The sequence below is a fragment of the Dipteris shenzhenensis genome, chromosome 25, assembly GCF_047967505.1.
Source record: "Dipteris shenzhenensis isolate YYH24624 ecotype China chromosome 25, Dip_SZ_1.0, whole genome shotgun sequence".
Taxonomy (NCBI): domain Eukaryota; kingdom Viridiplantae; phylum Streptophyta; class Polypodiopsida; order Gleicheniales; family Dipteridaceae; genus Dipteris; species Dipteris shenzhenensis.
The window spans coordinates 52002477-52016074 of NC_141620.1; the positions used below are offsets into that span (position 1 = coordinate 52002477).

A 13598-nucleotide genomic window follows, 5' to 3' on the forward strand; every position below is an offset into this window, starting at 1 on the left:
GTTGGCGTGTTAGATTTCAATGAGAATTCCCTCATAGTACAAGAGATGGATGTAGCAGACCTGGTGATCATGAGGCAGTCCGCAGATGCAGATGCACCAGTGACATCATATGGGAGACACTCGAGTTGGGAGCTATCCATGACTTGATCATATATAGCGGTCTCCGGAGATGGTCATCATCTGGTGGGCTCACTTGTTTCTCACATGGCGGGGGGAGAAGTATTGTGGACTACTTGCTCGGTCCACTAGCCTTTGCCCCACGGATACACGACACCTCTAAGCTTCCAGTATTACTTGGAGAGGGGATGTACATCGCACATGCATAAGATACCCTTGTCTCAATGATACGGGATGTTGACACTAGATCCTTTCCCACGACACGATCTTCACGTGTCCCAGATGGGAAGATGCCCCAAAACCTCTGGTTCGAGGATGAGTGCAGAGAAATGAGAGCCCACCTTACACGTGAGCGAACACTGGGACACTTGACTTCACCAGAGGCACAACGGACCTCACTCGGAGTAAGAGGCGGGCTTTGCTCATACATAGGATGGATGAGGTGATCAGATCCTTTCGCGGACGAGATCCTACTATGGAATGCGGGCTCTTGTCGGAGGGGATGTCGGAGGGGAAGTCGCCCATTCCCATCACAGATCTAGGAGTTTGGCGTACATATGCATGCTCTCTATATGATGTCCTAGGTGAGGCACCACCTGATATGTTCTCTATGCCCAAACCCACTACTTATCATTTGTTTACTACGCAGAATGTAGGGGCTGCCCTTCCCCGGCTTCATAACAAGAGATCACTAGATCATGAGGGACAAGCACTGGGCACTTTGCACATGGACATGAGATTTAGACCCCGATTTGAGCACACTTGTTTAACCATGCCGTATGCCATGGTAGTTAACCTTAGGAAAACCAAGGTTATGATCTTCAACACCTTGCAAGCAGTGTCCCGTCGCCATAGTTTCACATACCGTGACGAGCCTGTGGAGATAGTGCAATCTTACACATATTTGGGGATAGTGTTCATCGGACTAGGTTTCACGATGACCCATGCAGGTACATCACGACTCACACGAGGATGGGCTGATCTGGCCCGACTAGAGAGGCGATGCTTCCAGGCACACTTCCAAGACCCTCCGAGGAAGGGTTGGCTTTTTGACACGCTGGTGAGACCGATTGCCATGTATACATCACCTTTCTGGGGGAGTGATATTTCAGCGACAGAGTGAAGGAGATTCGAGAGGCTACAAGTGATTATGGGATCGAGGATGATTCGGAGTAAGCCTTCAGTCCCTCATTAGATTATACAGGCAGAGTTCGCCATGACCCCCCTCCAAGTTGATGCCATCTTTCAGACATTGACGTTTCATCACAGAGTCTGGACCTTACCCTAGTGGAGATTATCGAGGTTAGCATTGGAGTCCTCTAGGCGACTAGCAGAGAGCGGTGTTGATACAGCATGGTATGCACGGGTATCAACATGGTTTGTTAGTCATGGCATTTAGATGGACAGAGTTCTCCCCTTTTAGTACAATCATACGGTTGAACCTCCATACATCTAGGGCCTGGGGGGGAGAGGAGTTCCTCACCAAGATCCAGTTTTACCATGATCACTTTTTGAGGGTCTCGGAGCATGGTCTTGCCATCAGACCTGAGTATCTCGAGGATAGGAGAGTCTTACATGAATTGAGGATCGCCATCCGTCAGTTGCGAGTCTCATCACATCAGCTGAGGATTGAGGCAGGGAGAGTAGCGGGCATACCCAGAGAGTAGAGGACTTGCACACTATGCCAAAGGGAGGAGATTGAGGAAGAGGAGCACTTCCTATGTTTGAGATCTGAGGACGATATCACTTCCTCTTCCAGGAGGGGCATGGATTTGGTCCACTTACAGGGTTGATCCATTTTTTCAATCAGGTCTTTGTTGGGCTCTATCTGATTTATATGCGACGATAGAGATATATTGATGTGACAGACCAGAGAGCAACATGGATTGAGGTGACAGGTCACAGAGATTGACAGAGCACATACACTTGTTATACATTGCTATGCATTTGAGTCTCTTGCAGGCGAGGCTGAGGGAGAGGAGCTCGATTAGATGAGAGCATCATGGACTAGCATCGAGAGTCTCCACCATGATGCTGCCAGACGAGAAACACACGCTCCACATGCGACACAAAGAGGACCACGCATGATCAAGGTCCGGTCCATCTCAGCCCTCCTCAGAGGTGACCGCTAGAGACGAGGAGTCACAGCCCTTTGGATACAGAGATCGAGGAGACCACACCCTCCACCGCATCGAGAGACAGCTCGACAGATACAGATACAAGAGCTTCTCACATCTCATCAGAGAGCCACTAGGTTACCTGGATATATGGAACTTGGGCATGTACTAAGAGCGTTAGCTCTGAGCACCTGACACACTCTTGTTGTTTTGCTACTCCTACTACTTTGTTCACTAGCTTAGCACTTTAGCTTTCAGCAAGGGCCTTAGTGAGCCCTTTCCTTCAGCCCTTAGTGGCTTGTATGAGTTACCTTTTGGCTTTGCATTTGTCTCATAGGCCCGTGAGGCCTCCTGCAGATGTTAATACATCTTTCTTTCTTTCTTTCTTCTCTCTCTCTCTCTCTCTCTCTCTCTCTCTCTCTCTCTCTTAGATGTGAGATGCGACGACAGAGAGAGATACTGATGTGACATACCGGAGAGCAGTAGGGATTGAGGCCACAGGGCACCGAGATCGATAGAGCACAGAGACTTGTTACAGATTTCTATGCATATGAGTTAGTTGCCGGCAAGGCTGAGGGAGAGGAGCTTGATGAGATGAGAGCATCATGGACTAGCAGTGGGAGTCTCCGCCACCATGCTGTTAGACGAGACACTCTCCACATGCGACATGACATGGAGAGGGACACGCACGATCGAGAACCGGTCCATTTCAGCCCTCCTCAAAGGTGACCGCTAGAGATAGGGAGTCACCCTTGATGTAGCCCTTCGGATACAGAGATCGAGGAGACCACACCCTCCACCACATCGAGAGACAGCTTGATAGACACAGTTACGAGAGCTTCTCACTTTTCATCAGAGAGCCACTAGGTTACCTAGATATATGGAACATGGGCATGTACTAGGAGCCTTAGCTTTGAGCACCTGACACTCTTCTGATATGTTGCTACTCGACCATTTTGTTCACTAGCTTAGCACTTTAGCCTTCATCAAGGGCCTTAGTGAGCCCTTTGCTTCAGCCCTTAGTGTCTTGTATGAGTTAAATTTTTGGTTATGCATTTGTCTCATAGGCCCGCAACGCCTCCCGCAGACATTAATACATCTTTCTTTCTTTTCTTTTTTTTTGTGTGTGCAGCATAGGGACTCGAGACCCTCAGGATCAAAGTGTGGAACTTAGGAGGATGGACCTTGGAGAAGGTGGTCACATTGGAAGATGAAATAGCTGAAACAAACATACTCGTTGTCTCGGAGACATGGGAGCATGAGGGGAACACTTCCCTAGAAATTTAAGGATTCTTGTTGGAAATCAGCATTTGCAGTGGATGTTAATGCCTCAGTTCAGCCTATCGTTGATCCAAGCACTTAGCAAGATATTGCGGATGAAGTGGCACAAGAAAGTTCAGCAATGCAAGAAGCTAAGACAATCCCTCGTTGGTTGCTCTATGCTCTCTATGAGAGCAAGCTCTTTGCACCTCTTCCCGGCCGCGGATGTAGTAATGCTAGAGATGTTGAGGATGCCAAGTGTTGTGACTGAGCTTGGATAGTAATTTGCTGGAAATGTATGAATTCGCTTGAGAGCCATTGTTGTGGTGCAAAATCCTGTGCTTCATGCATGTATGAAAGACATAGATATATTATTATTGTCAGGGAACAATTATATGCAAGGGAGACCAGTTTGGTCTTCAAATGCAGTAGATCTCTTCAACAAAGCTTTACCCTCTGAAAAATTTGAAGTTTTTCGCAAAAGTTTGAACTTTATTCATTTGGTGATTGATACTATTCATTGTACATTTTTTGTCACTGTAGGGGGTGTTAGAAATCGTAATCTCCAAGGCAGTGGCCAATGTAATAAGGCTTAGGTGTTAGGGTCCATCCTAGGGTTCGCCTCTATGACTACCCTTGTTAGTGGTTGAGTTTGTGGTTTTTTTCCCGTAATCATAGTTGGTGGTTGAGTTTGTGGGTGAATTAGACCCTAGTTATGGTCCATCCTAGGGTTTGTCTTTATGACTACCCTAGTGTTGTATCTCATTTCTGGTTGCTGCAATCTCAACGCAGCTTTCATTCTCCTTCTCCCCTTGCACTTTTGCTTCCAATTTTCTCTCAACATTTCAGAGGATAATAGAGGGAGCAGGAGCTAATGAGTACGTGGTTGTCTATTAGGTTGTGCGCTCAAAAAACTCTCTCAATACTCAAGAATACAAAGAAGAAACTTGCAAAAAGATGAACACTAAAGATAAGCTCCATAAGGCAGAATGAAGAGTTTTCTGTCTCAAAACGAAGATGAAGGTTAGTTGTACAAGATGAGAACTAGAAAAGATGAAGATGCCTCAAGGGATGGGTGTGTGCTTCAATGGAAGCGAGGGCTTGTGCCTTGGCAAAGCAAGGGCTTACACTTTCACTACAATGGATTGGCTCTAATACCAGGTCCGACTCCGCTGAGGATAAAGGGGAGAAAGAAAGAAAATTTATTAAAGTCTTTGAAAGACCAAAAAGGGTCGATGAGACTAAAAAGAAGCTGATACAATGATATGAGGGGTGGATCCACCAAGTAGCACTCAAAGAAAATACAAAAAGAAAGCCCACAAACCTGATCATAACGGTGTTAGTACATAAAGAGAAGAACCCTCTGAGCTCATGTAGTGGAGGCCAACGGGAGCGTCAGCCCTAGGAGCGGGGGCGTCGGGGTGTGATGCTATTGTGGTGGCATAGACCAGGGAGAGTGGGGTGTGCAAGAGATGATTAACTGTACACTATGCTGTATTACAACCAACCTGAAAATATATACATGTTCACCCCTTAGGGTTAGAGTTTGTCCCTATTTCCTATCTCTATTGTGCAATTTACACCATTCTCAAAATTTCTTGGCTGGAGGTAATTGGATTGTAGAATTGTGTAGCTGTGTAGTTAGTGTGTGTGTAGTTGTATGCCTTTTTTTCGAACAGTTTTGGATGCACCTTGGGATGTGAAGCTGCATGGAGGTGAAATATGTCATAGCTGCAATCATACGTGTTTGGAAGAATTCCAAAGAATTCCAAACATTTGATCAAACTTCAAACGTGAACTTGGACACTTCCAAGTTCCAAACATTACAATTTGTTGCAGGTCCCTACAAAAGAGGACAAATGTGTAATTTTTGGGCCTTAATGTCATATTTGACATATCCTATACACCTCGATTACCCTGGCAACCTGTAGAGGAGAATTGGCATCCGTACGTCGGTACAATGTAGCTTGTGATCTGTACATCGTTCACGCCCAACTTTTACGACAATTTTCATCGAAAATGCACTCCTTTGCATCATTGTACAACATTTCATCTGCTGTACAGCCTGCATCACTCACTATACAACTTGCGTCAACTATTGCACGGTCGTCAGTATAGCCCTTGCCCCCTCTCGTCCCCCCTCTCTTGCTTTCACCCGCCACACATACATTTCATACAGCTCTCTCTCCTTCCCTCGAGTCCCTAATCTTGACTCTCTCCTAAGCTACCATGGTCACCATTAAGATGCTACTTGGAGCCACATTGCTGTTGTGGCCACCTAGGGCACCAGGGGTATGAAGAGGATGGCTGGCAACTACTGTGGATTGGAATTGGGTGGAGGCATGCAGCCAATCAAGGCACATTTGGGGGGTGTATCAGCCAAAGGTGTTGAGGTATGCAAGCAAGTACCACTTGAATTGGCTCGTTTTTTGCATTTGCACACCTTAGGTGGATGACAGGGATGACCTTGAGCCCCCACATGTGGAAGCGGTGAGGGAGGAGAATGACGCTTTGGCAGAATTTGACATTGAGCCTAAAGAGATTGATGATGCTAGTAGAGGAAGCCATGCAGGTTTCAATGGCATCAAGAAGCCAATGAGAACAATGTACAAGAAACATGATGTTCTGCATTTTCGAAATGCCTATCTTGTTTAGAATCCTTCTATCCATGAGTGCCCTGTGCCCTTCACAACATCAGGTTTGTTATAGTATCTAAGTCAATGTTTCTTGATTCTTTTTAGGACTCAAATCCCAGTAAGTGTTCAAAGCTCTTATCCTTTATCCTTTAGTCTTTAAGTATGTGTGCTTAGATCGTATCTCCTGTACTTCCTAGTATCTTTAGCCCACACCTACGACATTGATTATTTAATGGCCTATGTGAAGTCCTGTTTGTGTCCTTTTGTAGCTATGTTACGACTGCCAAGACCTCAACTGAGAGAGTAGTTCATTGGGCGTTTTGTATATACTGTCAAACGAGAAATAGCACAAACCGGTCAAATAAATATTACATGCTGTGTTGATCAACTTGTGGTTGGCCTAGGTGATTAGACATGGACTCCTAAATACATTTAGATGTAACATCTTGCTGGCATCCCTTGTGATCTCACCATTTTAGGAATGACATTGCAAGGATGCTTCTTTGATGTTCTTTGGAAGCAGATTTGGCAGACTACTTCAGGTTTCTAGGGTGCTTCCAAGTTACAGCCACAAGAGAGTAGAGAAGCATGACAGAAATGCCATATACTGATTTAGAGAGAAAGGAGTAGAGAAGTGTGACAGAAATGTCATATACTGGTGAATGCGAAAGAAGATCTCTTTTAATTTAAGGATGAAGGTTATGGTTATGGTATTTTGGTTCAATGATGCATTGTAGTCACTGAATGCTTTGGTATAATTTGTTTTTGAGCAAGCTGCAAATTGTTCAGTAGTCTTACAATTCTCTTATGCTGAAACCTTGTGTACATGCTCAGGATAATGAGAATCTGCTGTATTTTTATAATATTCAAGTGTAAATAAACATCGATGAATGCTGATTCATTCTTTGATTGTAATTAAGTGCAAACAGCAATAGTATAACCTCTTGTTTCTCAAATGTAGATAGAAATGACATCAGAAGTGCTACTGATTTCCCCGGATTACTCATCAAGATCTTAGGGGCACCCAAAATTAGTTGGCAAAGCCTCTTACTGCAAGAAGGGGATACTTTTCTCTGCCAACAACATAGGGTGTGGAGTTAGCATTTCAATACTGTATTCAAGAGATCGCTTATCGGCTTCTTTGATTTTATTTGCTTGGAGTTGAATAAATTTGAGAACAGCCCATTCATGTTCGGGTCCTAGCCATGACTATTGCCAAGCTCTATTTTCCTCCTTAAGTCATATTTTGAAATTGATGGCCAGGAAGAGATCCGAAGGAAAACTGGATATATCGTGCAAAGAGCTGATGGTGTTTTCGATGTTGATGCAAACACATCCATTGAAGATCTGACAGAGGCACTAGAGGTGAAAGACCCTGAGGTAAGCATGGTAGCATTGCGGGGATGTTTGTTTTTTTGTCAATATGTATTCTTTGACAGAGGTTATATATCTGCAGGGTCCCTACCACTACGAAACAGTGTCTGGGTTTGTATGCGAGGTTTTTGGCTACATACCACGCACAGGCGAGAGTATCAAAGTGATTCTCCGGAAATCAGAAGATGAAGTATCAGATCGCAACAAGGCTGATGCTGATAATCAAGAGGATCATAAGGAGAAGTTTCAAAAATATAGGCTTGAGGTACTTTTTATCTGTTTTATTTTGTGTCCTCCTTTTGTACCTTTGACACTAGCTTGTCTGTAGGGCAGGGCCTTCTGAGTTGTTCCATTTATTGGGGCATCAAAGTTGAATTTGAAAATGGTCCTTTGATCGTCAATGTCCGGTTACTTTTGCATATCCCATCCCAGTATCTTTTGGTTGAACACAACACTCTTTCTTTGTCACAGGGAGTTGGATAGAAGAGGCAAAGCAAATGTGCTGCAAAAAACCACATTCAGATAAAAATCGTATATCCTATTAAAGAAAGTCAGTCATCTCTTTTCGACAGCCAGGGTAATGATTGATGTTTAGATTAGTTCTGAACCAGTAGAGGCTTCAGATTCAGTCTTCTGAAGTTCTCACCCTTGACTCCAGACAAAAGTACAAAATGACTCAGCCGCTTCAACAAAGGACATGCCCTCTTCATGTGGAACACTCCAACGAAGATCTTCCCAAGCAGCTCTTATCTCCAGGCCTCCCTTTCTCTCCTTACCTCAACTCTCACTTCTGAGAATGGCTGCCCATTACTACCCATGTACCTTCCTTCAGTTTCCAGCCCTGCCTATGTAGAAGTCGCCATCAATCTGCAGGTTTTGCCATATCTCGCTTGGAGCCAGTATCTCCAGTGAGCGGTTTGCCTCTCCTTTTACTGCTCCTGTGTGGTTGCCCAGGGCCTAGGAGAGTACGCCAGCCATCGCCAGACCTTCAGACCTGTCCACTGCTGCTCCAGGCCTCAAATCTGCTACCCTCCATCTCGCCACTCTCTATTACTCCTTTGGTCGACTGACTGCCTGTGCACAGTACTGCAGAAACTATGGACTTGGGTAACCTCTGCAAGCTAGTGCCCACAGGTCCAGAATTACTATCATGTGCAGCCCCACAGTGCCGCTTGCTAAAAGACATCTCTGCAGTTGACGAAGCAAACTGCAGCAGCCTCATCATCCTTTAGTGCCCCCCGGAGACAATTTTCCACTGTTGGATGAAAGGTCGATTGGATGACACCTAGCAAGCTAGTAAGACATTACCTACGTGGTGGGCCCCCATTTGAGCCCCATATTATGCAGGCCAAGCCTTTCAGTTTTATGTGAGAAGCCTGATAGTACGTGAGAAGTGTTGGAACATGGGCCTAAAAAGCTCCATGGTCCCCTTGTGTGGCTTGGTGGATTAATGGACTTGTGAGAGCTCTAGCGCGTTGTTGACACATGTACAAAAAGGGGGATAACCATCCCATAATCACTTGTGGCCCTTGGAGAACCTTGTATATAATGCCTTGATTCAGCCCCTCTCTCTAATCCCTCCCGGGACTTTTTGGGAGGAGAGAGAGGCTTCTTGCACGTGGCTATGGGGCGGGGTTTGGGATCCCCACACCCGGCGTGTTTCCCGGGGTGACACATGGCATTTGCTGCGTGTCCCTTCAGTTGGTATCAGAGCTGGAAATTCCAGCGGACTTTGCGCTGCTCACGGGATGTGATGACCCGTGGTGTTTCCTGCGGAGGTGTCGTGATTCGTAGCAGATTTTGTGACAAGTGCGACCCTGCACGGAGTGTCGTGATCCGTGTCTTGTATTCAGTACGACTTGATGTTCGGCGGTGGCTCGCATGCACCAGCGGCTGATGGCTTCGTTTGGTGGTGACACGTGTTTGTGCATGTTGGGGGTCTTTGATTTGTCCTCCTCGTGCGGCTTGTCGTGTCCCACGATTTTCTGGTTGGGCTGGTCTTTGATTTGACCAAGCTCACCTTCATGGTGCTTGGCCCACGAAGGGGTGTTGGAACATGGGCCTAAAAAGCTCCATGGTCGCTGGCTTGGTGGATTAATGGACTTGTGAGAGCTCTAGCGTGTTGTTGACACGTGTACAAAAAGGGGGATAACCATCCCATAATCACTTGTGGCCCTTGGAGAACCTTGTATATAATGCCTTGATTCATCCCCTCTCTCTAATCCCTCTCAGGACTTTTTGGGAGGAGAGAGAGGCTTCTTGCACGTGGCTATGGGGCGGGGTTTGGGACCCCTGCACCCGGCGTGTTTCTCGAGGTGACACGTGGCATTTGCTGTGTGTCCCTTCAAGAAGCTCTCATGATTGTAGGCCATCTTCTGGTGGTTCTAGTGATGCCCTATAGGCCATGGCATGTGCCTTGTAGGCATAAATATAGGCACAAAGGCACATGCCATATATTTATGCCTATAAGGCACATGCCATGGCCTATAGGGCATCACTAGAACCACCAAAAGATGGCCTACAATGATTTGAGAAGTTGACTGGTTCATTGTTGGAAGAAGCAAACTGAAACCTAGAACTAATCAGCTTGAGAATAGATCTTGTGATAAGGCACTAATTGTGAAAGGGATAAACTTATGCCATCCCAGAAGAATGAAGATGGCAAACGAAAGGAAAGACCATGATTCTAGAGAAGCCTAGGCACTAGGTTTCAGGATGCTAGAAGAAGAAAGTAGACATGCCTTGTTGGCAGAAGCAGAGGAAAGGAAGAGATGGAAGGAGGACCCCTAGAGGCAAACATGCTTATGCACGAGTTTGTGTGGGTGAGGTGGCTCAGCATTGCCTAGGTCCTACTTCCTAAGATGAGCATGCTTTCACTTATGGAATGAACTTTTGGTGGTAGAGACTTAAGTTTTTTTTTTTAGGGGGGGCAAAAAAAAGACTTCTGTTAAGTATGGAAGAATCTCCAAGAGCAAAGCTCAAGGGAGGAGTACATCATACAAAGACATTAGAAAACAAACACCCTAGGAGGGCAACATCAAGCTCTTGTAATAGAGCTAGAAAAAATCCAAGGTGAGGCTGAAATGCCACGTGCATATGACCAGGCATATTATGTCCTGGCTGCGGAGCATCATGGAAATCCCCACAAGGAAATGCATTTTGCCTCTAAGGACACGAGTTCATAGCTGGCTAGATTAATACTCTGTGTTGCGATTATTGCGGGCATATACTTGGGCTAACTCAATTCTCTCTCCTTGCTGAAGACATTGCATGACACTCCGTCGACCTTCTCAGTCATTGAACGACGTTTCATAAGAACTACCATGCAAGAAAATGAGATGACAACGCCATAGAAAATGTAAGGCCCCACTATATCAGGCGGCATCTATTGAACATAAGCCCATATAATTTTCCATTTTCGCAGGTCACATAACCCTTGGACATTGTAAGTCAGACGTTTTATTTGTGCCAGCATATTTACACACTCTATGACACAAAGGCAAACCAAGGCTACATGTCAACCTCAAGATCTAAGAAATGATCTTGGTGTGACACCACATTCTGTTGACCAAGTAGTAAAAGGGAAACTTCATCTTGCGGGAAAGGGGTATGACTCGCAGTCGTTGTAGTTGTAGTAATACCAATGCCAGAATTCTCAGGAAGTGTATATCCATTAGAGCATGCCCAGTACCCCAGTACATGTATGAGGTGGTAGGGACCTTCTAACTGAGACTATTTTTCTCGGAGTTTGCCAACCTTCATTTGGCATTTGGCCATTACCATTACTAACAAGAGTCATTTTGGCCTTTCCTTTGTCCTCGACAGCAATAGTGGTTTTATTGATTTTATTTTGAAGCCCAGAGGTCCTAGGGGCATCTTTGTTTTGCATTGAGGTAGGCATTGCTTCCGGAGGCATTTTGTGCAAAGCCAGGGGACATTGTGAGGTGATGAGCCAAAATTTTCAGCATTCAAAACAGGCACCGGCAAAGAGACCCCAATAGAATAAGATTCCGGAGTGGGGACATTCGAGTCCCACAATATGCAAAATCTGTCAAAATTTCCATTTTGCCGGGGTGGACACACCACATTGCCCAAGGATGCTGTAATATTTGGCAAGAGTTTCTCCAAACATTGGGGAAAATCCACAACTTCTATCCAATCCGAGCAGCGATGCCTATTCAGCCTGATGGGTAGTTTCATGTATGAGACCAAGGCAAGACATGTAAACATCTGCTGCTCGTAATAAAGAGGAGTTGTTCATCTGCCATAATAACTTCATAAAAACCTTGGGTGCATAATGCACATTCTGCACAAAAGAACCCCCCAATATCCGCGTGAGCTAATTTTGAATGGAAAAAAGATAATAACAGTGTTTTGGGCATATTCCCTAATTTAGGATCCACAATTTCATCAACCTCAACTGTGATATCCACCGTAAGAGCGAGATGCTCACAATCTAGATTCAAATCCATCATGCATAAGCTCAAAGACCAAGTGTGCCTCATGCGAGACATGAACAGGGCCATCTGGACCCAATACTTCCTTTTGCTTCTTATTTAGGGATACTCTTTCTCTGCTATAAGTCTTGTCTATCTAATTGGCGGCCATCTTGACACAGAAGACCGCTCAGATACAGCTATCTACACACAGCCTGGGAACTCCAAGGCATAAATGAGCCAGGAAACCAACACACAGCGAGCAGAAAACAGCAAAGGAAACCGGCTCAGAGCAGAGCATGAAAGAGGTCACTGTAGGAGAAAAAAAAGAGAGAAAATGCTGCACCAAAGCGACTCTGAAAGTAAAATGAAAGAGGTCTGTGGAGAGTCAAAAATGTACACACAGAAGAGAAAAACAACAAAGGGAAAAAGCCCCCTGATTTCGATTACAAGACAGCACACATAGAAGTGAAAGTGAAACTTAAAGTGCCCACAGCAGACAGACACAACACACAGTGGGCAGCAGGAAATGGAAGGAAGAGTGGTTTGAAGAGCTCGCTGGAGGGGGAGACTTTGCTGAAGCTGCTCACGACAGAAGTAGAGCCCCAAAGCGGGGTGTGCGCGGAGAACGCACAGCAGGTCAAAGCAGGAAGATTGCAACAGAGGGAGGTAATCTGTGTGTGTGTGTGTGTGTGTGTGTGTGTGTGTGTCCTTCCATAGTCCATAGTACTCAGCAAGGGCCTTAGTGCGCCCTTTGCTCCAGCCCTTTGTGGCTTTTATGAGGTTTTCCCTTTGGTTGTCCCATAGGCCCGCGATGCCTCCCGCGGGTGTTAATCTCTCTCGATGCAGGCACGTTAATCTCTCTTATTGGCCAGACTAGAGAGGCAGTGCTTCCGCTTGCACTTTCAGGATCCACGGACCAAGGGGCTGCTCTTTGTCCAGAGTAGAGGGCACGGGCTGCATCATATCCCATAAAATACAAAGGCGAACATCCCGGGTAGGCCTGCAAAAACTCTTGTCTCGGAACATGTAGAGGCCTCCCCAAAAGCGCTGCAAGAGTAGGAAGATGCTGAAGAAGAGGCAGAGGCAACGCTTTGAGGGTAATCCAGACCAGACAGTGAGTCAGAAGAGAGGCAGACGGATCAAAAAGTGGATCCCAGGGCATCACATAAGCAAAGAAACAAGCCCCATGAATACCAGCAGAACTGACAAGTCGCTCCACCACATCAGTCAAAGAGCAGTGAGCATAATAAAAACCTTTTCCCAGAAAGGCAAAGGAGGAAAGGCAATCCTGACCCACTGCAACTTCAGCCCAACGACGAAGTTGAGCTACAGATAAAACCTTGCCCATGAAGCAGAGACAGACCCCAAACTGTTGAGCTTGTCGAAGACCAAAAACCAGAAGGGCAGAATCCAAAGAACAAACAAGCGGTGACCCCGATGAAGGAACATCTGTGACGGAAGCAAAACACATCTGGCGAAGAAGGTCCAGCTGGAGGGAAGACGAAGGACCATCCGCGATATCCAGCTTTGCCGATTTAACCAAAGTGGAGGGAGGCAAACCACCACGCTTCCGCCGAAAGAAGACACATGCAGGAGGAGCAGAGGCAGAAGGGGGGGGGGAGGGGTGAAGTAGAGAAAACGAAAGAGCCATGTGT

At 45.9% G+C, this 13598-nt stretch overlaps 1 protein-coding gene across 1 annotated transcript in view; it reads left to right on the forward strand.

Moving 5' to 3' along the window:
* The window catches only part of LOC147886038 (DUF21 domain-containing protein At1g55930, chloroplastic-like), a 99822-nt gene that overhangs the window by 69891 nt on the left and 16333 nt on the right, over positions 1 to 13598 (forward strand). Inside the window, exons 12-13 of the mRNA XM_087396308.1 lie at positions 7394 to 7510; positions 7587 to 7769. Of these exons, the coding sequence (XP_087252434.1) occupies positions 7394 to 7510; positions 7587 to 7769 (300 nt within the window). The remainder of the gene's footprint in view (positions 1 to 7393; positions 7511 to 7586; positions 7770 to 13598) is intronic.